The 24,126-nt window shown below is 51.1% G+C and overlaps 2 protein-coding genes across 4 annotated transcripts in view; both read left to right on the top strand.

Moving 5' to 3' along the window:
- Nucleotides 1–13,457, top strand: part of kat6a (K(lysine) acetyltransferase 6A) — a 29,317-nt gene extending 15,860 nt beyond the window's left edge. Inside the window, exons 8-17 of one of the 2 annotated variants that reach the window (XM_079744947.1) lie at nucleotides 336–436; nucleotides 977–1,092; nucleotides 1,522–1,663; nucleotides 2,756–2,917; nucleotides 3,476–3,569; nucleotides 4,532–4,763; nucleotides 5,592–5,784; nucleotides 6,137–6,907; nucleotides 7,210–7,471; nucleotides 7,803–13,457. In XM_079744947.1, coding sequence (XP_079601073.1) covers nucleotides 336–436; nucleotides 977–1,092; nucleotides 1,522–1,663; nucleotides 2,756–2,917; nucleotides 3,476–3,569; nucleotides 4,532–4,763; nucleotides 5,592–5,784; nucleotides 6,137–6,907; nucleotides 7,210–7,471; nucleotides 7,803–11,194 — 5,465 coding nt within the window. In that variant the 3' untranslated portion in view covers nucleotides 11,195–13,457. Of the gene's footprint in view, nucleotides 1–335; nucleotides 437–976; nucleotides 1,093–1,521; nucleotides 1,664–2,755; nucleotides 2,918–3,475; nucleotides 3,570–4,531; nucleotides 4,764–5,591; nucleotides 5,785–6,136; nucleotides 6,908–7,206; nucleotides 7,472–7,802 lie in introns of both variants that reach the window. The other variant, XM_079744946.1, reaches the window with a different exon arrangement.
- A 290-nt stretch (nucleotides 13,458–13,747) lies between these two features.
- ap3m2 (adaptor related protein complex 3 subunit mu 2) lies at nucleotides 13,748–21,443 on the top strand. Of its 2 annotated transcripts, XM_079745788.1 has the most exons (10): nucleotides 13,748–13,848; nucleotides 14,306–14,416; nucleotides 15,342–15,627; nucleotides 16,121–16,292; nucleotides 16,727–16,864; nucleotides 17,291–17,376; nucleotides 17,746–17,879; nucleotides 18,739–18,946; nucleotides 19,548–19,692; nucleotides 20,086–21,443. In XM_079745788.1, the coding sequence occupies exons 3-10, from the start codon at nucleotides 15,355–15,357 to the stop codon at nucleotides 20,184–20,186; spliced, it is 1,257 nt and encodes a 418-aa protein (XP_079601914.1). In that variant the 5' UTR covers nucleotides 13,748–13,848; nucleotides 14,306–14,416; nucleotides 15,342–15,354; the 3' UTR covers nucleotides 20,187–21,443. The 2 variants fall into 2 exon arrangements, with proteins under 2 accessions (XP_079601914.1, XP_079601915.1); XM_079745789.1 differs by lacking the exons at nucleotides 13,748–13,848; nucleotides 14,306–14,416 and adding an exon at nucleotides 14,924–14,940.
- Nucleotides 21,444–24,126: the final 2,683 nt, after the last annotated feature.

Below are 24,126 nucleotides of genomic sequence, written 5' to 3'. Positions count from 1 at the left end.
CCACCTACCCTAGACCCCTAATCTAGACCACCTACCCTAGACCTCTAATCTAGACCACCTACCCTAGACCCCTAATCTAGACCACCTACCCTAGACCCCTAATCTAGACCACCTACCCTAGACCCCTCCTTTAGCACGTTACTCTAGACCACCTTCCCTAGACCCCTAATCTAGACCACCTACCCTAGACCCCTCCTTTAGCACGTTACTCTAGACCACCTTCCCTAGACCCCTAATCTACACCACCTACCCTAGACCCCTACTCTAGCCACCCTAGCCTAGATAATCCAGGTTGTGTTTGGTGTTTACACACGGTGTTGTCCGCTGTCCTCCAGACAATCAGGACTGCAGCGACGACGAGAAGCTGCCCGGCCACGAGAACCTGACGGAGAAGGACATCGAGCTGTTCAGACATATCCAGGAGCTGGCTCTACAGGTACACACACTGACGCACACAGACACACAGGTGATTCATAGCCATCAGCATGCCTTACGCATGCTAATGGTTAAAAGTCAAAGCTACTTGGCTGCTAGCGTGAGTGCATGGGAGCCCAGCCCCTGCCAGAATTCCACTGGAAATCATACATGAGTGTGCGCAAGTGTGTCGTAGTTCACACACCTCACTCTGTGAGCATGAAGTGCACATTGAACCCAATTGGCTGTTGAGCGTTGGTGTTTTTCCTCTCGTGCTCCACAGCTCATTAGCCTCAATAATCAGGGGGGGTGTAATCTAATCCCTAGTGTGTAATCTGTCTGGCCACCCCATGCTAATCCCTATCTCTATGTTCCTTTATACATCATAAGCGATTACCTCACCGCATAAACATAAACTCTACTTCATCAACATTTACATTACATACATTTAGTTTGTTATTTTAAACTTGTTTTCCCTTAGCCTCCCTCATCTTATTTATGTTGCACCCTTGTTGCATGAAAGCGTGATGTAAATAAAGTTTGATTGGTTGACCTCCTGCAGAAAGTGGGTGTGAAGGGCCCACCGGACCCTCAGATGCGATGCCCGTCGGTCATAGAGTTCGGAAAGTACGAGATCCAGACGTGGTACTCGTCCCCCTACCCCCAAGAGTACAGCAGGTCAGACTCCACGCACCCAGCCCTAACCCTAACTCTAATAAGAAATGTGTTAAGTAGCGGAAAATTCAAAATAAATACGAAATGTCATGAGCTTGCGTTGTATTGGAACACACGGCTGGAGCATAAGAGCCGGCTAATAGACTATGTGAGCTAATTTAGTGAAAAATGACTGGACTGTGAACCTTAACAGCTCAGTTCCTCATTCCTAACCGGGGACCCTGCTTTGCATATCCGCTTAATATATTCAAACGCTAGGTTTGAATATATTAACCTAGCGTTTCTTGCTGCGGCTGATTTAGCACATTTCTAAGTGTCGAGTTGGGGAAAGTCTCTGCTTTTCATGCAGCCCTCTCTCTACTGGCTAATATTCACCTCGAGATTAATCTTAAAACACTTTATTTCCTCCTCTCCTCCTCCTCCTCCACCTAGGCTCCCCAAGCTCTACCTGTGTGAGTTCTGCCTGCGCTACATGAAGAGCCGCAGCATTCTCTACCAGCACATGAGGAAGTGCAGCTGGTTCCACCCGCCCGCCAACGAGATCTACAGGAAGGACGACGTCTCCGTCTTTGAGGTGAGGGCCGGCGCCCTGTGGTTTAGGCTCCGGCAAGGCACACCTGCCTCCCTGTGGAGTGGTCCGGGATGAGAGAGGGGGGGGGGAAAGGGTAGCGCCAGATTGGAGGGAAAAAGGAGGTAAAATGACCGATCCCGCAAATGACACGGTTGCAATCAGGGCGGCAGACACGCAGCTTTGCCGCTGCGCTATGCTGGAAGTGTTGCCATGGCAACACCAAACAACCCGAAATGCTGATTGCAGGCGAGCGTGGATGGAATGCTGACGTCCTTGGGTACAGGAATCACCACGATCGTCCAGATTCTGTAGGATTCTTTTTGTGTATCAATGACACCTTCTTTGAAGGGAAGTTCTCAACTCTGTTTGTTTGTTTAACTATTGCTCTAGATTGTGTCGGATAATTTTGATGCATCATTTTGCGTTTTTCCCTCAAGGCAAGTGTCCCAATCTGTTAGTTTAGGCATTGGTTATTTTCCGTCTTCCCTGTATTCATTGTTAGTTGCTTGGACGACTCGTCTCTCGACCAGAGAGACCGGGCTCAGATGTCTTTCTTCTGTTTCTCGAACTTGTGGCCGTGAGCCAACTTAGCAAATCAAGCTCTCTCCGCCTGCACGCCTCTCTGCTGTTCAGAGCAGAGAGCCTCTCTGCTCTCTACCGGCACTGCCTCCCTTCATGTGGAGGTCGTAGAATCGAGCTGGTAGCCAGTGCACTGTTTGGTCCTTGAACCGGAACGGCATTGCTCTCTTAAGGGCTTTCTGCAGCCCTAGACGGCGTGGTGTGTGTGCCACGATCGTACACTGTCCACTCAGCTAAGGTGCTCAGAGGCTTGGCAGCGAGCCAACAGGCTTCTCACTGCTTCTTTCTCTTGCTATCTCTCTCTATTGTCATTCACTCGAGTCTAGCTCTCTGTTGGCTTCTCGGTCTCGGTCCCAAGAGGGGGGAGGCTAGATGGCAGTGTGTGTGCGGGTGGTAGTGTCTCTGCTTGCTCTGTTTCGCTTGGTTTCAAGGAGCGTTTATTGGAGTTTATCAGACCGCCTTGTAGTCCGCCTATCTCCCTCCCACCTCATCCCCCTGTCTCCTTCCTTCCCACAGGTGGACGGCAACGTGAGCACAATCTACTGTCAGAACCTATGTCTTCTGGCCAAGCTGTTTCTGGACCACAAGACCCTGTACTACGACGTGGAGCCCTTCCTCTTCTACGTGCTCACCCAGAACGACAGCAAGGGCTGCCACCTGGTCGGGTACTTCTCCAAGGTATGCCCTTCTCCGCCCCGCCCACTCTGGGGCCCAACGACCTGAGCCCAACGCCCCATGCCATCTCTTGTCTCGAAGCGCTTGCAAAATATTTCCATGCCATTGACTTGACTGTATTTTGGGAACGTGAAAGGGTTTTACCAGATCTTTACACGTGAATAGGTTCCGGAAAGCCAGACAGCTGCTGATGTCTGCAAACGCCCAAGCCCCAATTAAAGCAGAAATAAGTGGCGATGCCTTCCAGTTAAATGAGAACAAAAACATTAAGCCACACAGGAGATCTCTCCACCACACATGCTTTCTCTCTCTGCGCTGAACAAACTCGCTTCAGTGTGCAGGTGCCCACATTAACATGCGACCTTGCTGCTAAAAGCAATGCAATTAGCTGGGGGGGGAGGGGGTGATGGGTGGTTGTCTTACCGCTATCTACATCAAGCCATCAAGCACACGACCCTAAAGTGTCTACCCTAAGACACGCACGCACGCACGCACACACACACACACTGTCTGGCTCAATGTTCCTGCTCTAAGGTGTGTCTGTGTGTGTCCTCTCTGCAGGAGAAACACTGTCAACAGAAGTACAATGTGTCCTGCATCATGATCCTCCCCCAGTACCAGCGCCGAGGCTACGGACGATTCCTCATCGATTTCAGTGAGTTGCACTACGACGCACACACTAGAACACGCACACGCACACACACACTAGAACACGCACACACACACACCAGAATACGCACGCACGCAAACACACGCACTAGAACCCACACACACTCGAACGCGCGTACACGCACACACACACACGCACGCACGCACGCACGCACGCACGCACGCACAAAAACACACGCGCACACCCCAGGCCCGCCAGACCTGTTGCATTTTTGATGGCTTTGTTTTGCGTGGTGGGAGGTACCAGTACGTTTCCTGGCAACAGAGTTGTCAGTTTGAGGGTTTATTGCGCTGTGGGGCATATCCATGTGTAGTATCCATTAGCTTTGGCATCTGCATAGTTGCCTGGCAACCAGCTTGGTGTATATACACCTGGGTCATTGCAATTGCCTTCCTTCCCAGACGGTAAGAAGAGATGTGTTGAGGAGCTGGACTCGATAATCCGTGCGAGTGTAGAGATTACTTTGAAATGATCCTGAGGGAGAAAACACAATGGCCTTTAAAGGTAAATACACAGGGGAATTAAATGATTGGATAATAATAAAGATAACGAAATGGCTGTCGCATAATAACCGTTGAACAATACCTGATACAAAATGGAGACAGAACGTGCGCAGTAACCCAATATGTCAGCTGCTGTCCTGACAGGCTGACCATTTTCCTTGTGCTTCGGAGGGACATTGTCATGGAAGAAAAATATCCACTTACCGAGATACCAGGTTTTGTAGTCAAATTGAATATTAAAATACAGCAGCAAAATAAGAACTTTCTCGGAGAAGGAAATAAACCATATTAGGCCTCCTACCGTAGTAACGATGACCGTGTAGCCAATGTCACGACCCTCAGTTGCAGCGTACGAATTGTGCGTATTGTGATAATACCAAGGACCGAGTACTGGTTAGGGTGGCTGCTACATCTCTGTAACCCCCTTCCCCCCCTCCTCCACAGGCTACCTGCTGTCCAAGCGCGAGGGCCAGCCGGGCTCCCCGGAGAAGCCCCTGTCCGACCTGGGCCGGCTGTCCTATATGGCCTACTGGCACAGCGTGGTGCTGGAGTGTCTTCACGAGGTGCGCGACCGGCAACTCAGCATCCGGCAGCTGAGCAAGCTGACGGGCATCTGCCCGCAGGACATCACGGCCACCCTGCAGAACCTCACCATGCTGGAGCAGCGCGGGGACCGGTGAGAGAGTGAGAGAGTGAGAGAGTGAGTGTGTGAGAGAGAGAGAGAGAGAGCAGTCCATTCATGAGGAGCTGCTCCCAGCGTCTGCCAACGTCACCCTACGGACTCGTGCGGTCTAATCCCCCGGTCTGAAGTCTGCCTGTAGGCGTCCTTGAGGCTTGTGAATATATTTGAATGGCTAAGTCGCGTGGGATGAAGGCGCCCGCCGAATGACAAAGGAGCAGTAGTATAATGAATTGTACGGTTCAAACGTTACGTTTAAAAAAAAAAAGAATGATGTTTACAAGGCTTTGACGATGCCAATATCCTCGTTGGCACGCGTTGGCACGCTGGACGAATAGCAAAGTGTGTTCATCATCCTCGTGGTTCCTATGGGCTATAAAAACGGTGCTCAAACGAGCACTAACAAGCAGCCCAAATGGATCTCCTCTCCTAGACGCTGATGGGTACCCCCGCCGTAGGGTGACTGTACTCCTCACAGGGTTACTTCTTTATGGGCCATCAGACTGCTGGGGCAGCCAAACAGCCTTCAGCCCCTGCGGTTGCTACATCTCAAGGCCTAGCGTGAACCTGTTTGGGTTCTGCGTCGGGTTACGTCAGCTGAACAATCACAGCACTTGCTGCTGCGTCGCCTTGACGCAAGGTTACAATTTTTTGAGGCGGCGCGCGTCAGGTCCTCGCGGTGGACGCAAGGAGGCTCCGCAAGGCCATAATGTGTCAGTAAACCCCCTTGCTTTCCGTCTTATCACGGTGGAACCATAACTGGGCCTTAACAAGGTGTGGCGCTGAATAAAGGTATTCAAACCGATCTCTGTGTGCGTCCGCCAGGCTGGTGCTGGTAAGGCGGGAGAAGCTGGTGTCCAGCCACATCAGCCGGCTGAAGGCCCGCCCGCGGCCGCTGGACGTGGACCCCGAGTGTCTGCGCTGGACGCCCGTGGTGGTCACCAACACGGTGGTGTCGGACGGCGAGGGGGAGGACCGCGACGACGACGAGGAGGTGGAGGAAGAGGCCCGCGAGGAGGTAACGGCACTCGTCTTCACGGGAGACGGATTAGAGATTCTCCGGTGGTTTTCCTTAACATTTTTCCACTTGAACTTGGATGACGTGAATAATGAATCCGCATTTTGACTTTGTTTGTGTGTGCAGAACTTTTTTGATAATCGTTATGGGGATTAAAATCATAAAGCGTGTAATAGAGCGTCATGAATAGCATTTGAGAAACCATTAGATGTACATCAGAATAGGAACATACCGGAAGTGTCAGGGTAGAGCGAAGCAGTTTGTATTGTGACTCGCAGTGTCACAATCGCAAGAGAGTCTTTGCAATAAGCAGAATCTGACCCAAAGTGTCGTGTGTGTGTGTGTTCCTCAGGTGAAGCCCAGCCACAAGATCTCTCCTCTCTCCTGGCACATCCACCAGGAGCGAGGGGGGGACGAGGAGGAGGAGGAGGAGGAGGAGGAGAGGAAGTGTTTCCCGGGGTTTCCCATGAACCACAGCTCCCCTGCCCGCTCCCCGATCCGCTCCCCGGTCCGCTGCCCGCCGCCCCCCGCCGGGCTCGAGTCCCGCCCGCCTCCCCCGGCCAACGGGGAGCGTCGCCCGCGGGGACGGCCCCCCAAGAACTGGCCCTGGGGGAAGGTGAAGGACCGTCCCCGGGTCGGTCGCCCCCCAAAGAACCGGCTGCCGCCGCCGCCGCCGATGGATGAGGACGAGGAGGAGGAGGAGCTGCGGGAGGCGCGGAGGAAGGGGCCGGGCTTCTCCTCATGCCCACCCTCCCTCTTCTCCCTGGAGAACTCGTCGTCCTCCTCCCACCCCCTGGCCGCCGGGCGCCACCCCTCGGCCACGCCGCCGCGCAGAGGGCGCCCGCCCAGGAAAAAGAGGGGCCCCAAGCCGCGGCTCAGGGTGGAGCTCCCCGAGGACGACGACGACGACGACGACGAGGAAGACGAGGGCCTGCCCCAGCTGCCCCTGGGGCCCCGGCTCTCGGAGCTGCCCGGCAGGAAGAGCTGCTTCAGCGAGAGCAGCGAGGAGGACGACGACGAAGACGACGACGAAGAGGACGAGGAGGAGGACGACGAGGACGAGGACCGGAGGACCAGCTCCCCGCCCGTCCTCTCTAAGCCCGCCCTGGGGCTGAAGTGCAAGGTGAGCGGAGGAGGAACAGTACCCTTAGGCTGGCACCGCTCTGGTGCTTAGCCGCAACCGCTTTGATCGGGGCTCACGCACGTCGTATGACGCCGTTACCGACAACGCGCACGAGCGTGAACGGTTGATTTCCCCCCCCCCCCCCCCCCCTCGCAATTGTCAGTAATGTCACTGAGCGAGCCGTCCCCAATCGATTTTAAAAATTAGGAAATAACGAACCGCGTAGCCCGTAGGCGCTGCAATAACGTCACACGTGTTTAAAGAAACCCCCGCCTCTCCCTCTCCCCCGTCTCGCCCAGAAGCCGCTGAGAAAGCGGCGGATTCGCCGGCAGAGCCACCCCCACAGCAGCGTCGTCACGGAGACCATCTCGGAGACCACCGAGGTGCTGGACGAGCCCTTCGTGGACTCGGACTCGGAGCGGCCCATGCCCCGGCTGGAGGAGGAGACCTCGCTGGGACACCCGCTCCGCCGCTACCCCCCCGCCCGCTCCGCCGTGAGGCCCTCGGAGCCCGCCCTGAAGCGCAGCCGGCGCTCCAACCTCTCCGAGTCTGAGGAGGACGACGGTACGCGTGCGTGTGTGTGTGTGTGTGTGTGTGTGTGTGTGTGTGTGTGTGTGTGTGTGTGTGTGTGTGTGTGTGGGGCGATTGTGTGTGTGTGTAGGGAATCCTTTGAAAATACTTCAATGGATGTTTACGTCTTGGGTTATTTGATGTAAATCTGTCTAGCTGTCCGGCCAGGGCGGAACACACGATGTGTCGAGAATAAGAATAAGCTTTGATTGATGACCACCAGCCGTTGGCAGCCACGCTCGGTGAAGGTTTAACAATAATACAACGTCGATGCATCTCGGGGTTTGACCCTTTTTATTAATGGACTTCTGGTTTCCCGTTCCAGAGTTGAGGCCCTCGCTGAAACCCATGGGTGCCCCCGCGTCGGGCCACCCGGAGACCCTGCCCCACAACCCGGAGGTCCCCATCAAGAAGAAGAAGGGCTGGCCCAAAGGCAAGAGCCGCAAGCCCCTGCACTGGAAGAAGCGGGGCCCCGGCCGGCCCCCGGGCAGCGGGCCCAACCAGCGGCTGGCTGCAGAGGCCCGCGCCGGGGCCCCGCTGCCGCCCAAGATCAAGATGAAGCCCGGCCGCAAGCCCCGCAGCTGGTACCTGCAGCGGGCCCAGGAGGAGGCGGAGCGGCAGCTGGGCCGCCTGCAGCCGGCGCCCTACCGCCCTGCCGCCGCCGCCGCCGCCGCCGGCCGCCCGCGGCAGAGGGACTCGGACGACGACGACGACGACTTCCTGCCCCAGCCCGTGGAGCAGAAGATCCCCAAGAGGAGGGGCCGGCCGCCCAAGAACCCCGCCCTGCGGCAACAGCCGCCGCCACCCCCGCCGCCTCCCCCCAAGCCCTCCCCCGTCTCCGAGCCGGAGGAGGAGGAGGAGGAGGATGACGACGATGACGAGGAAGAGGAGGAGTCGCAGAGGCGCTGGGAGGAGGAGAAGCCCAGCCGCCCGCCGTCCCGCCCCATGCTGTCCCCGGCCTCCACCCCCGTCCCCTGCGCCCCGGGGCCCAGGGCTCCGCCGCCACGGCCTCAGGACAGGGAGGAAGACGAGGAGGAGGCGGACGAAGAGGAGGAGGAGAGGGAGGATGAGGACGAGTGCGCCAACAGGCGCCCCACCGCCATGACGGGCTCCGGGAGCCGGCGGAGCGAGGACCATGACGCGGACGACGAAGGCGACGGCCACCTGGAGGACAAGAGCAGCAGCAGCATCAACAACAACAACAACAACAACGTCATCAGCAGCAGCAGTAAGAAGAGGAAGAGCCAGGAGTCCGAGGAGGACGAGGAAGAGGAGGAGGAGGACGAAGAGCCGGCCTCACGAGCCAGCTCTCCGCCCGTCAAGGAGGAGCCCCAGGGCGGGGAGGGTTTTATAGACACCGAGCACCGCGCCCCACGGGAGTTTGTCAGCAAGCAGGAGGAAGAGGAGGAGGACGATGAGGAGGAAGAGGCCGAGGAGGAGCCCCGGGAGGCCAAGGGTCGGCCGCCGGCCCCGGCCCCGGCGCCGGACCCCCAGCAGGAGGAGCGGCGGCAGCGGGAGCAGGAGGAGGCGGCCGCCGTGGAGACGGTCACCGGCATCCCGGCGGCGGGCCCGGAGCTCCCGCCGCCGCACCCTGAGGACAAGGCGGTCGCCCTGCTGATGGAGCCGCCCCACGCCCCACACCACCAGCACCCCGAGTTCAAGGAGGAGCTGGGGCCCCCGCACCACCAGCCGCACCACCACCACCACCACCACCACACGCACCACCAGCAGCAGCAGCAGCAGCAGCAGCAGCAGCACCACCCGCACTCCCACCACGGCCACCACTCCAACGAGCTGGACCTGGAGACGGTGCAGGCGGTGCAGTCCCTGACGCAGGGCGAGGCCCAGGACGAGGAGACGGAGCCCCCGCCGCACCACGGCGCCTACCAGGACTGCGAGGAGACGCTGGCCGCCTGCCGCACCCTGCAGAGCTACAGCCACGCCGGGGAGCCCGAGGACGAGGCGGCCCTCGCCCTGGTGGAGGAGTGCGGAGCCTCGCAGCACAGCAGCCCCCTGCCCAACCCCCCGCCGCTGGCCCCGCCCGGCCAGTCGGCGCGCTCCGTCAACAGCCCCGGCCTGACGCCGGGCCTGATGGACGCCGGGCCTGCAGGCCCCCGGGGCGGCACGCCCGGCCCCACCGGGGGCAACAGCGGCGGCGGCGGCGGGAGCTACGCCCAGATCACCCCCGAGCACCCCGGCTCGCTGTCGGCGCCCTCGCAGCAGAGCATGGAGACGTCGCCCATGATGGACGTGCCGTCAGTGTCGGACCACTCCCAGCAGGTGGTGGACAGCGGCTTCAGCGACCTGGGCAGCATCGAGAGCACCACGGAGAACTACGACAACCCCAGCAGCTACGATTCCACCATGGGGGGCGCCGGGAACGGGGCGGGCATGTCCGCCGCCGCCGCCGCCGTCGCCGCCGCCTCTTCGTCGGCGGCCTCGTCTTCCTCGGGCTCGGCCACGCCCTCCTCCGCCTCCCAGGGCGGCAGCTGCTCCTTCGTCCCCACGCCGGGCCTCGCCCCCTCCGGCGGCGCCATGGGCGGCTGCGGGCTCGTCCAGCAGGCCGGCTCCAACGGCGGGCCCCAGCCGCCGCGGTCCGTCACCCCCGGCTGCGGCATCAAGTCGCCGCAGAACTGCGTGGTGATCGAACGGCCGCCCAGCACCAACCAGCAGCAGAAGAAGGTTTCCCAGCAACAGGCCAACTCCCAGCCCTCCGCTCCCACGCCTTCCCAGCAGCAGCAACAACAACAGCAGCAGCAACAACAACAGCAGCAGCAACAACAGCAGCAACAACAGCAGCAGCAACAGCAGCAGCAGCAGCAGGCACTGTCCCAGTGCAGCATGGGAAACGGCTTCGCCTCCACGCCCATGATCATGGAGATCCCCGAGAGCGGCGGCGGCGGCGGCGGCCGCAGCCTCTACGAGCGCATGGGGCCGGACTTCAGCGCCGGGGGCTACGCCCAGCCCTCGGCCACCTATAGCCTGGCTAAGCTGCAGCAGCTCACCAACGGCATCGTGGACCCCCACCTACCCATGCCCTACTCGCACGCGGCCTCCGTCACCTCCTACGCCACCAGCGTATCCCTCTCCAACCCGGGGCTGGCGCCCTCGCCGCACTCCCAGGGCGGGCAGCCCTCCATGGGCACGCCGGCCAACCTGTCGTCGGGCTCCATGAACCTGTGCTCGCTGCAGCTCCAGGGCAACATGGCGCCGGGCAACCTTGGCCTGGCGCCGCCCGGCCACAGCCAGCGGCTGCAGGGGCAGATGGCGGCGGTGAAGGGCCACATCGCAATCCGCTCCAAGGCCACGCAGCAGCTGGCGCCGGCGCCGCACCAGCAGCAGCTGTACGGCCGCAGCTCGGGCGCGGTGACCATGCAGGGCACGCCGCGCACCCTGGCCGTGCAGCGCGGCATGATGTCCAACCTCATGCCCACGCCGGGCGCCTACAACTCCATGAACATGACGCCGCTCAACGCCATGTCGGCCGCCGGCTACCGCATGCCGCAGCCCATGATGAACAGCGGCTACCACGGCAACCCGCCCTACATGAACCAGCCGGCGCAGTACCCCATGCAGATGCAGATGGGCATGATGGGCGGCCAGGGGTACCCACAGCAGCCCATGCAGCCCAATCACCACGGCAACATGATGTACACCGGCCCCTCGCACCACAGCTACGCCGGGGTCCCCAAGCAGTCGCCGTACATGAGCAGATGAGCGAGGGGGGGGTGGTGGTGGTGGTGTCGGTGTCGGTGGGTTGACCTGACACCCCCGCTGTGCTGTCCATTTGCGCCCAGTCATCCTCTTCATAGGCCGCACCCAAAGGCCGAGAGAGAGCGAGAGGCAGGAAGAGATTCCTGTTTTTCTTTTCTACGTGGTCATTGGTTCCACTTAAGTAGGACTCCCAGAGCCCTGCCCCCTCCCATCCGACTGACTGTGTATGGGTTGACCACCTGCAGCGTTGCGGTTGGGAGTGAGGGTGAGGGAGGGGGGTTGTCTGTTTGTGTGCGAGTGAGATATGTGTGTATGTGTGTGTGTATGTTTGTTTGTGTGTATGTATCTGTACGTACGTGGACCCTTTGGGCACGGCCCATCCCCCTCTGGACATGGCGACCACTTCCTCTCCGGACACGGGTCCATCATGCGGTTGAACCCCAGGGTGCTGCCGACCATTTCCTCTCACGGGGGGGGGAGGAACACGCGGGGCGAGACCCCCGACGCGCTCCACAAGAGGACCTGGCTTCTGAAGAAAAAATACGAAAAGTGATGCATTCGATAAATGGTTCAACTGAGCGATGGTTCAGCCATGCACACAATCTTTTAATTGACATAGGAAGCCTTACCTTCAAAAAGGGACAATGAGACATCGTAGTTGGAACTTAGTTTTATTTTTTTACATCATGTTGCTTTTTGTTTCTTTTTTTTTTTGTCTTTGACCTTTAATGTAAATTACTTGTAAGTCTGACCTCTCATACGCTTTGGTCTTTATACATGTGGCATTCTGGAATGGTCACCCACCTTTGTGACGAGGAAGAGGAACCCGACACAGGAACCGGTCTGCTCAGACCAATGGCGTCAATTAGTTTCTGGTGGAGGGTAGAAAAGGTGGATCCCCTTTTTGGTCAGGTGGAAGGTGTAGCATCTCTTTTTTGTTGTTTTTTTTAACATTTGCACTGCTGCTCTCTGTCTCTAGATGTAAATATCCTGCTACTTCCCAGTACAACAGCACAACCGCGCCGGACAGGGCACGCAGGCGCCCTCTGGTGGCCAGTGCTTGTGGGTGTAAAATTCAACTGGGCCTCTTATCACATTTTCCACTGACAGATATGTATACAGCCCCCCCTTCCTCTCCCCAGCAGCTTAGAGACTGCAGATCAAACGGCGGATATTCCATTTCAACTGTTTAACCTTTGTAGGAAATACTTTTTTGTAAAAGTCTGCACTCCTTATTGGCGACACAATGGCCTTCAACAGCAAGATCGCCGACTGCCGAGCCATTCCACTTACGCTCACACACAGAGATGGAGGGTTGAGACTGCGATGAGGTCCTGTTTGTTATGGCATTCAAATCGAGTCGCTGGAGAACATCACCCCTTCGGCTCCACGGTTCCGGTATTCAAAGTCAAAAGAGGATTATTTTGGATGGTTTTGTTTTTCAGACCTGATGCTTCATATTTTTGTGTGTTGGTTCTGTTCTGTACTTTTATTTTGTTATTATTATTATTATCATTTTGGTTTGTTTGGTTCGTTTCTCTCTGAATTTTATCAGACTGGGCAGCTTTCTTTTATGACACAAGCTGACTCTTTTTGACTTTAGAAAACCTGTTGTAGAGAAATTGTTTTTTCTATAATATAAAAAGGAAATTCTGACATTGATATTGGTACTGTCATTTTTTTTTCCACTTCTGTTTCAGGAAAAAAAACATATTTTTTAGCTCGACTCTTGGGTAACAATTACTAAGAAATTCAAAACAAAAAAAATTACCACTCACTTTTAGTAACTTTAAGATGCCTTTAACCTCTTCATTCCATCGCATCTCTAGATTTTCTATCTTTGTGTAGTATATTAATGCTATTTTAAACGAGGAAAAAACAAATATCTAAAGGTTATTTAGTGTTTTTTTGTTTATTTGTTCCTTATTTTTTTTACTTTGTGTATAAGATGAATTCCTTACATTTAAGAGGCATGTAAAAATGAGCTCAGTATATTTGTTTGTTTATATTGATTCCCCTTTTTGTATCCTTTGTATTGTTCATGGTGCATTGTAAGCTAAGCGAGAGGAGCGTTCAAATGACGAGAGGAGCGATGGCGGAGCCAGCGGGGAAGTCGGCGCTATGCGCTCTGATACGCCGCCTATCGATGATTTCTGTCCCTGTATGTACTTCCATTTAATCGTTTTTTTTTCTTCCTTTCTTAGCAAGTACTTTCAAAGAACTCTGTACATTTTAACATAAAATGAAAATAAATTATGTTGAGCCATTCATGTTTCAGGGAACTTTCTACTTTTCTTGGTTGTGAGTGTTGCCCGCCCGCCAGACCAAAATGTTCAGGGTCCATAAAACCTCGGTCGCTATGTCGGCCTAGCCTACATAATAAAGTTTCTTATTATAAAGGAATCAACATCTCGGGCGAGAATCATTTACCAAAATTGTGTTTAAATTAAATTACCGTAAGTACATTTTGAATCTGGATTTGTCGTAGGCCTAATTATTGGTTGATATCATATCTTGGATCTCACGTTGGCAGGCATGCAGGTGCATGAATGAAGTCAGGCTCGTAGTCTTCAAGAAACCCTGGAGCTGAAGATAAGCCGCATGCCTAATGATGCGGCTCATCCCAAGCAGTCATTCAAAGGAGTATTGCACTACAGGTAATTCATTAATGCATTTATCATTGTTAGTATTTAGTCAGATTTAGATAAGCCCTACTACAGCTGAACCACATTCTCATATCAGCAGCAGGTATACAATGTTTAGTTCTAGATCATTTTGGCAAATGTCTTGTTCTGAGCGCGGTGGTGAAAAGGGGGTCTAGGTAAATTAATTGTCATTAATTTGGCTGAACCAAAACTTGAAATGCTTATTTCAAGTCCAGCCAACAACATAATCTTGTGTCATAATTTATGCATCACCCAGCACGGCACAATATGAAATCGGATACACGATACAAAATGTCAGACAAACATACCCAGGATCTGCCTTTATTGGTGTATATCGTAGGTAACCAATCAGATTAATCCTAGAGTCATCTGCCTCCGCATTCATGTCCAATCACATCTAAAAGGCGGGCTGTTCCCCGGTTCTCATCATGTGATTGGCTCCCTTTAGGGTCCGCCTCAAAACACGATTTGCTCCACCCAGAAGCAATCCGAACGACGGCTTCTAGTTTTTCGTTGAATTAAGGAAAAGGGCGAGACGAACGTTTTGCATTTGTCTTCGGTGAGTGACTTCATTTGTATAACATACGAATACCATTTGTCTCATTTGTAGGCATTTTGTAATGTTGTCTACCGTTCCCTCCCATCATGTACGGACGGGCTTTGGGCTGTCACAAGACCACCGTGAGGATAGAGGGGGAGGGATCTCATAATGCATTGGGTCTGATGTTGGATGTATGTTGTCCTTGCCTGGCTTGGGCTTATGAAACGGATAGCCAACGAAAATATTTCATTACGGGACGCTTGTTGGGATGGCAGCTCTCGGGTGTTCAGGTCGCCTTCATCAGGACCGAACCTGATAGCCCAGTCGCATATTTAATGAAGAAGCCGGTGTCTCCTTTCCCGTCCTCAAAAGTCACGAATAGTTCCTTGTAAACTTAATTTAGGTCAATATTTGTCTATGTTATACAAAACATTGGTATCTTGTGGATAATATGCACCTATCCGTACGCCAAAGCCAACTTGGCTACTGGTAACCTGCGGAAATGGATGATTCAGGCCTGGAAGAGAAGCCCCTCGACCCAGGTCAGAATCATGTGAGCAAAAAAAACTGGCACTGTATTAGTTTCAGTTTTGATGGCAAAGCATGGTAGTGACAGTAAGCAGCCTACCCAACACTGAGAGTTCTGTTGTATGTGTATTTCATCCTTATAGCAGAGGTAGTAGAGAAATGAAATAGCATTACATTCTATTACATTGACATTACCCATTTGTTCTCAGTGCCGTTCTTGAGTCAGTACTGTAGTTGCCAGCGCGTTCTACTCCCAGTTAAAAGGCACTTGGGTTAGACTGAAGCCTACGTCCAGACATCCTTAAGCAAGATTGCCCTTAATGACAAGTATCCGGCTCAACGGCACGTCTCTTTGGGTTGAGTGTCTAACCTATGTACCAAACTGTAATATTCTGTTGTGGTTCTTGTCATCCAGCCATCCGGTCACAATGATCCACAGCCTGTTCCTGGTGAACTCTTCCGGGGACATCTTCCTGGAGAAACACTGGAAGAGTGTGGTGAGTCGCTCAGTGTGCGACTACTTCTTCGAGGCCCAGGAGCGAGCCACCGAGCCGGAGAATGTCCCACCGGTCATTCCCACGCCACACCACTACCTCATCAGCGTTCTGCGCCACAGGATCTACTTTGTGGCCGTCATCCAGAGCGAGGTTCCACCGCTGTTCGTCATCGAGTTCCTGCACAGGGTGGTAGACACGTTCCAGGTACGGGCGCCGGTTCTCAATTTGATGTTCGTCCTCCCTTTATTTTTCTGTTTCTTCGATTTGATGGATTTCAGTATCGTATCCCCTAGTCCTCCTTCCCCTCTGTTTGTTTGCTAGGTTCTCAAAGGTGGATGAAGCCGTAAGCCCACTTTATTTAACTGTCAACCTATGTGTCCGACCATCGAATACGGAAACTCTTCTCCTGCTATATCCAAATATCCGCCACCGTTAGGTTTGAGATGTATTTTAGTTTGCAAATCATCACAGGTAATGGTCTCCCCACAACAGTTGAACAAGTGAGGATGTTTCGGTGCAGCATTGACGTTAATACCATTTGATCCAGCCACCCATCCAGCCACACCCATCTCTATTTGCCCTCTGCTACCCAGCTTTGACTGCCTAACATGTTCGCTTTTCTTTTGTACACATATGAAACGACCGAGGAGACACGCCTGTCCCCTCTCACCCTGTCCCGCTGTGACCGTGTCCACAGGACTACTTTGGAGTGTGCACAGAGGCCGCCATCAAAGACAACGTGGTGGTGGTGTACGAGCTGTTGGAAGAGATGCTGGACAACGGCTTCCCCCTCGCCACCGAGTCCAACATCCTCAAGGAGCTCATCAAGCCCCCTACCATCCTCCGTACCATGGTCAACACCATCACAGGTAACCCCCCCCCCCCATCCCCCAAGCTTTGGTCAACAACATTACAGGGACCCCCCCACCCTTCCCCTTCACAGGTTATGCTTGTGATGGTGAACACTTTAGCTGTTAGGTGTCTCCGTTTAAAGGTGACATATTATACCACCAGGCTTGAGTGTGATTAGCCGTTACAAGCCGTTGAAAATCAGATATCTTCTAATATCACAAGTGGGCGTGTCCACCTAGATGTGTGCTGGATAGATCAGTCTTCCAGCCTACCCAGTGGACTGTAGCAAACGTTGCTCACCTATCCGTCACACATCTAGGTGGACACGCATATCTTGTAATGACTAATCACACGTCTTGTAATAACTAATCACACTCAAACCTGGTGGTACAATATGTTACCTTTAATGTTTGTTCATTACAACCCTGGTTTCGTGCCCAACTGTCGGCAGGCAGCACCAACGTCGGGGAACAGCTGCCGACGGGCCAGCTGTCGGTGGTGCCGTGGCGAAGGACGGGCGTGAAATACACCAACAACGAGGCGTACTTTGACGTGGTGGAGGAGATCGACGTCATTATCGACAAATCAGGTACTGCTGTTTCTGTAAAGCACCACAGCCAATGTAAAACCAGAGTATGTTCGATGATTTGTATGTCACACCCACTGATTTCATTCTGGTTTAGTGTTTGGGTTGATTGAACAATCATCAGAACAGGTACTCCTTATTGAGCGCTATTTTCTTACTTCAGCATATGTCCCTCATACAGATGGCACAGGTGTGATGGCACCTGCTTCTGCCTGTTTCTTAACACAAACACGAAACGTTACTCTTGGGTCGATTTTTTATTTATTTTTTTTCTATCCAAGTAGTACCGTAGCACCACATGACCAGTATAACTGCCATAATAGTAATAGTACATTCACAGTTTTAAGTGTAAAACATCATGGTTGCAATTTGGATGCATCCGTCTTATGGTAACTTATTGTCTCCCCTCTTCTCGATGTCCCCTTTCAGGCTCGACCATAACGGCAGAGATCCAGGGAGTGATCGACGCGTGTGTCAAACTCACCGGCATGCCTGACCTCACCCTCTCCTTCATGGTGCGTCTGTAACCCGTGAGCTGCACTGAGCATGAGACCTTTGCGTAGAATTGCTTCGCGTAGAATAGCGACACGTAGCGTAGTCTCCTATGATAACTCATTTACATTACTCCAGTATGGGCCTTTTAGACCTTTTTTTTTCTCACCTGTAAACCTAAAATAATAACAAACTTAACCTACCTACTAACATTACCTATTTATTTAAGTAATTAAACATGCAGGTGGGTTCAAAACTGTGTGATTCATGACTCTCGTGGGGACAGTTCGGGCCTTACTTTATTTATCAGGTGTATTCCCTTCCAACTGCATCCCGTTCTACTGTCAAGCTGGCATCCACCTCCCCTAAGTTGTTGTGTGTACTTTACCCAGAATCCCCGGCTGCTGGATGACGTGAGCTTCCACCCGTGCGTGCGGTTCAAGCGCTGGGAGGCGGAGAGGATCCTCTCCTTTATCCCTCCGGACGGAAACTTCCGGCTCCTCTCCTACCACGTCAGCTCCCAGAAGTCAGTCTCTCTCTCTCTCTCTCTCATCTCTTATGCGTTCTCCCTTTTTCTGTTATACTCCCTTTTTGTCTTATTATTTTGTCCTACTCAGTGTGTTACTCACGTTCTCTAAATCGTTCTTTCCGTCTGTTTCTCTCTATGTCCCCCACTTTCAGCCTTATTCTTCCTCCTTCTTTCTCACTCAATTCTCTCACTTCCTATTTCTTTATCTCTTGCTCAGCCCTCTCTTTGTCCATTTCTCTCTCTCGTCCTCCCTCTCTCCTCCCTTTCTCTCTCTGTCCGTCTAACTTGCACCACTTGTCTCATCATTTAATCACACTTTCCTCCTCTCCTCCTTATTGTCTTCATAAAGTGGCTATCCAGTAGGCTATCGAAGGTACTGGTTTCCATCTGTGTTGTAGTTGGAGCTTCTTTTTTTTTAGCTTAGCTTGTACCCGTTTAGTTCACTAGGAGATTACAGAGATACAAATAGATGAGTTCAGCGGTTATGTTGTGTTTTGAATTAGAGTTAAATAGGTTACTTTGTTTGTCATTGTATAGTTTGTGACCCAGTTTGTATTGATCTTGTATTTAGTCTTCTTAATGTGATTCCTTCAAAAGTAACAAAGTAATATTGGCTATTAAATTGCAGTAGATTTCATACTATACAGGCAGAATCAGGGCATATTCACCGCCCTCCCGCAGGTGTTGTCAGTGAAGGCTCCGCTGCACTCTCTCAGCAGTCCTAATCTTAGTTAAAATGTCTAGCTCAACTGGTCTGGCACCGAGCATGGCATTAACGCCACGGTTGCCACTGGGGTCGCCTATGCTAAGAACTTATGTTCAACCAATTACTGTATTGTGTGTCGATGGGTTGCAGTCTGGTGGCCATCCCAGTGTACGTGAAACACAACATCACGTTCCGGGAGGGCAGCTCGCAGGGCCGCTTCGACCTGACACTGGGGCCTAAGCAAACCATGGGCAAGGGAGTGGAGGCCGTGCTGGTCAGCAGCCAGCTGCCTCGCGGAGTGCTCAACGCCAACCTCAGCGCCTCCCAGGGAACCTACACCTTCGACCCGGTCACCAAGGTAACGTACACAGTGACCCCCCTCCCCTCTCTCATCCCGTGACCATGGTAACGTACACCTTGCCTCCCCTGCCTTTACCATGGTTACATTTGCCCCCCCCAACAGCTAACAGGTTGGGTGATGTAATCATACGTTGGGGTGATCGTGCCTATGAGGTGAAAAGTGAATGAAACATCTAACCAAAGATGTTTTTACCTGCATAGGATGAGGTTATATAAATAGGGCTGTTAAAATTTGCGAGATAATAACACTTAGGTCAATAAGGTCTTATTCTAATTCGATTCATTAAAATTGACACATTAACCCATGTTGTCTTTATTTATTTTACTTTTGATTTTTTTTGTGTGATTTTGAAAGGTCTTGCCCAGAGAATGTATTTCTATGGGCATATCAGGGTTATCATCGTTTGACAGGCCTAAATATATAATACAATCTATACCAGAGTGTTTACAAGGGTGCTACATAGATATCTAACGTCATTTTGTCCGTTCAGAATTCAACCATGGTCACCAATCTTGGAACTGTAACAATGTTTGTTATGTGCTGTGTGTACGGTAAGTTTGAGAAAGGCAACTCTCCCATGCGTGTCCCTGCCCTCCAGATGTTGACGTGGGACGTCGGGAAGATCAACCCCCAGAAGCTGCCCAGCCTCAAGGGCTCCATGAGCCTGCAAGCTGGGGCCTCCAAACCAGACGAGAACCCCAGCATCAACATCCAGTTCAAGATCCAGCAGATGGCCATCTCAGGTACACACGCACGCACACTTGCACGCACGCACGCATGCACGCACGCGCACACGTACACACTGTTACTTTCTAGTAGTTACAGGACTAGTAGTAATATAGTAATAATCTATAATAGTATTAGTACCTTTTCCTCTACACAGACACATGGCTGTCACGTAAGGGTGCTGTTATGTGTAAATGCCACTAGGTGTCGCCAGGCTCATCAAATAACCCTTGGGAATTACAAGATCAAAATGGCACCTCTTTCAAACAAATAGCAATTGTTAATTAAGTATTTATACATGATATGCTAAGATAATTATGAATAATTAATAATTAAAAATAATCGATTTTTCAGATAATAAAATATCTAAACTTATTTCATTGTTTTATTTTATTTATTTATTTTTTTAGGACTGAAGGTGAATCGGTTGGACATGTACGGCGAGAAGTACAAACCTTTCAAAGGCATCAAGTACATGACCAAGGCCGGAAAGTTCCAGGTCCGGACATAGAGGCCTTGGTGCTCTGTCAACCACTGGACCGAACCACTACAAAGACGGAGAAGGGGGTGTATCAAGATGGTCTTTCAACATTTCAGGGTTCACCCTCAATACTTAAGAGTGCAGGGGCATCACTTCTAGCAGTTAGCTGTTAGCAAACCTTTAAATTACTTGGGGACACGGCAGGCCATGTAGCTTTTTGTCCAAACTCTATTACGTAAAATATTTCAATTCTTCTAGTAAGACAAAGTTAATGGAGCCGATTCTGCTTCAGATAAACATTACACACACGTGTTCTTCCACAGAACAAGTAGGGACACAACGTCTGTTGTGATGTTTAATTGTTCACCAATAGAGAGACCGAGAGACAGGTAGTATTGGTTAACATTACTTCTTCCTCATTCTATCTGTCTCTCGCCCAGTAAAAAATCTCTAACCGCTTAAGTGGGGTTTACATTCCTTCCTGTTCAAATCTGACTTCCTCCATCATTTTATTTTTTTGACCGCTCTGTCAGCAGTTCTGTAGTTCTGAATACAGTTCTCCACTGACCAGATGTGACGCTGGTGCCGTCCTATTGAGTGGTAGTACGCGATGGGGCCTGCAGGGTGTGCTCACTGCTTTCATCCACTCAAGCGAATTAGAATAGAGTTTCATCTGTCGTATTGATTATTTATAAGATCTCCTTTTATGTCTCCTGTTGTTTTTTTTTTCACATTTTTATTTTATTTTAAATATGTATGTGTCTATATGTAGCAATGTCAGAACATATGGCGTTCTTTTTGAGGTGGACAATGCACTCCCTATGAAGCGATCATTACATTGGGCAGTGGGCAACTTTACCTCTTTGATCCTGCTGAATCAGAGGAATAAAGGAAACCGACTACTGACTATCACTGGTTGCCCTCCCCCAATAGCTTGTTTTATCTCTGATTTGTGAAACATGGGCATCGCTTGGAGTTTTCTTTTGATGTCGTGCATATGTGTTCTGTGAGTGTGTGTGAACCTCTGGATGTGTCTCAGAGGTTGACCGTGTGTTTATATGCACAGGTGTATTGCTGACATTACTAATATGCTCGATAAGAACATCCGAAATACAATATATCGCTTGGAAACCCAGACTAATCAACAGACTCTGTTACATGCTGAAAACGTTATTTTAGGGTACAAACTCCTTGGTTCCTATAGATAATGTTTTACGGTTTGAATTTTATGTTCACAGTATTTTGTTTGTGTGATTGTCAGAAAGCCTCCAAAGGACTTTTACAATAATAAAAGAAATGTTCCACGTGATTTATCCAATTGATTTATGCATATACATTATACATGTATACTGTTTATACATAATGGTATAATGCACACGCACATTCATAGACAGTTTCATAGACACACCCTAGTCCCACCCAATTTATTGCTCGAGTTGATACCGGAATTGATCTGGCTCTCGCTCCACCGAGGTGATCGAACTCCACTCCGTAATTTGCTGGCCACTCTTAACCTCTTCAACTGGCAGAGTTGGTCCTAACCTCCCCCTCCCGTTTTCTTTTTTTAACTCCTCTTAACCACGCCACAGACCATCGGCAAGAGTTGGAGAGGTGTGCCTGGATTTTTTTATCCCTCAGTCTTCAGAGCTGTATGGCATCAGAAGTTAAAGCTTTGCCATTAGGGAAAAGTGTTTAATAAGTGTTTGTCTTGACTATGAAGTAGACTATAGCCTACAAAGTTTGTGTTAAATGTTAGACCTATATCACCAAATCGCTCTCGCTTTGCTTTGCAAAAATGCTGTAAGGACAACAAGCTGAATTGTGCAGCAATTCTGCAGCAAAAGGAGGATCATCGGGACATCCACTGTGGTATGTTGATCATGTGTATTCCTGTTTTCCAAATATTGGTTATTATCATATGGTTATTAAGCATAAGTCCACTACCACCGTATCGCTAAAGGCACACGTATACGCGTTACACACTGGAGGGAAAGTGTCGATTTTCGCTCTGAAGTGAGCTAATTACCCAACACAACCGTAAAGATGTATTTTGCATAACAATTGTAAAGGATAACACTAACTGTCAAGAGATAACACTGAGTAAGGATGTCGATTGGCGCTTCATGACTTCTATAATCGTTTCTGAATCCCATGTCCCGTCCTGTAATCAGCAGGCACCCCGGTGTGATGTTAATAGAAAGCTTCCCTAGTTTGTTGTTTGTGTCCCCTACTGAAAACATTTACAGTGGACGATCAAACGCGAGTCGGAAGACGCTGGGACTCGCGCCACTTTAAAGAGCCGTCGGTGCTCGTGGAGTAAAATCGCTGAGTAAAGCCACGCGCTTTTTTTTTGGGAAGGTGGCCCGTTGCCTGACGGGATAGTACGGCAACATAATCGATACATTATGCTCACATAAGGAATCAATCATGTCTTGCATTTGTATGGTATAGGCTACCTGTGGATGTTGTCCACTCGATGTTGAGTTATAATACAATGAAGTATTATGCGTTAGAAACCATGCGCCATTTACGCACGAGACACCCATTTAAAGCCTCGTTCAGTCGCATGCACGTGCACGGATACGCTGATGTTGGTGACCCAAAACAACGTCGGCCTACTTGATATAGAAGGTGATTTTTCCATTTTCTTTCATCAAATTCTATGGGTTACTTTATTGCAAAATGCACGTGGGTTGTCCTGAATTTGTGAAATTGAACGTCATTGTTTTACAATGTAGGCAGGGCCGCTGCTTGCCATTTCGGTGCCCTACGCGGGGGGGGGGGGGGGGGGGGGGGGGGGAGGGGGAAGGGGAGCCTCTTTTTATATATTAGGTAAAAACATATAATTGCCGAAAATGAGTGATAGGTTATGCAATTAAGAAAAAACAACGGTGGGCCTATTCATAACTAATTTATATATATTTTTTAATTCAATAATGTAATAATTATTTTTATTTTTTAATTTTTTTTACAAACCATAATTTTTGGTGCCCCCCCCCCCCCCCCAAAGGTACTTGGTGCCCTACGCACTCTGCGTACTCTGCGTATAGGGAGCGGCGGGCCTGAATGTAGGCCATGTGTAACTATTAGGTTATAACTTATAACCGTGGTCCGTAACGTCACGTGAATACCGGCGGGAAAGTCAACATGTGGCAGCAGGTGCACATCAGAGAAGAGGTTTGGCAGCTAAATGGAAATAAATCGTTTCAGGGGCCTGTACACAACTATCGAATAGAAAAAAATTGACGTATTTTTTTGAAGACTCAATGTTTAGTATGCAGGCAGTGGAGAAAACAGGGCATCGGGCATTCTGGACACAAGTGGCTTTATGGACGGTTGACTGGAGTCTGTGACCCCGGGACAAAGAGCGATGTCGCGGACAGCAACGAACCCCCAACTCTCAGAGAGACGAAACAAAGACCCCTGATCGAGAGTGCGACTATTATCACTTTGTAAAGTGCTCACGGAGCTATAGGTATTCGTACAAATGACAACAGGACTTAGACCGCATCCAGATCCAGTGTTATTTATTTTAAGTTTTAATGTTGATTTATTTAGTGTCAAGATTACTAACAGTTTATTAACTCAACTAAGCAAAGTGAGTAGAATGCTACCATGTTCTCAGCTTTTTGATTTTGTGACCCTTTGGTTACACAACTTGACAACACTTTGAATGATTGGAACAGCAGTCATTTAACATTCATATTAAGATTCAACATTCATTCATCTCTCTGGTTCTTTACGTTTTATTAGTTAATTGTTGATTTTAAATTGTATCCACCTGGAGAATCTTTAGAACTAGTAAACACTTTACGATAATCCCGCTATTCGCTATTCAAATCATGTTTGCATCATTAGTATTAAATATCTTACAGTTATTCCCACATTTTCCTTCTTCCTCCTCCCTCAGGGGTAGCCATGCAGGAGCAGTCTGGTCCCCTCTCCCCCTGGACCGGACGCGTCTTCAGAC

The sequence above is a fragment of the Pollachius pollachius genome, assembly GCF_949987615.1.
Source record: "Pollachius pollachius genome assembly, chromosome: 1".
NCBI classification, from domain to species: Eukaryota; Metazoa; Chordata; class Actinopteri; order Gadiformes; family Gadidae; genus Pollachius; species Pollachius pollachius.
Note: the sequence above shows the minus strand (reverse complement) of the source record. Positions and strands in the feature narration are given on the sequence as shown.

What these genes read in the sequence shown, in the direction of transcription:
- ap3m2 (XM_079745788.1), top strand. Translation starts at nt 15,355, where the DNA reads ATGATCCACAGCCTGTTCCTGGTGAACTCTTCCGGGGACATCTTCCTG. An exon ending in GGGTGGTAGACACGTTCCAG is followed by an intron (nt 15,628 to 16,120) that starts GTACGGGCGCCG and finishes CCGTGTCCACAG; the next exon opens with GACTACTTTGGAGTGTGCAC. An exon ending in CATGGTCAACACCATCACAG is followed by an intron (nt 16,293 to 16,726) that starts GTAACCCCCCCC and finishes AACTGTCGGCAG; the next exon opens with GCAGCACCAACGTCGGGGAA.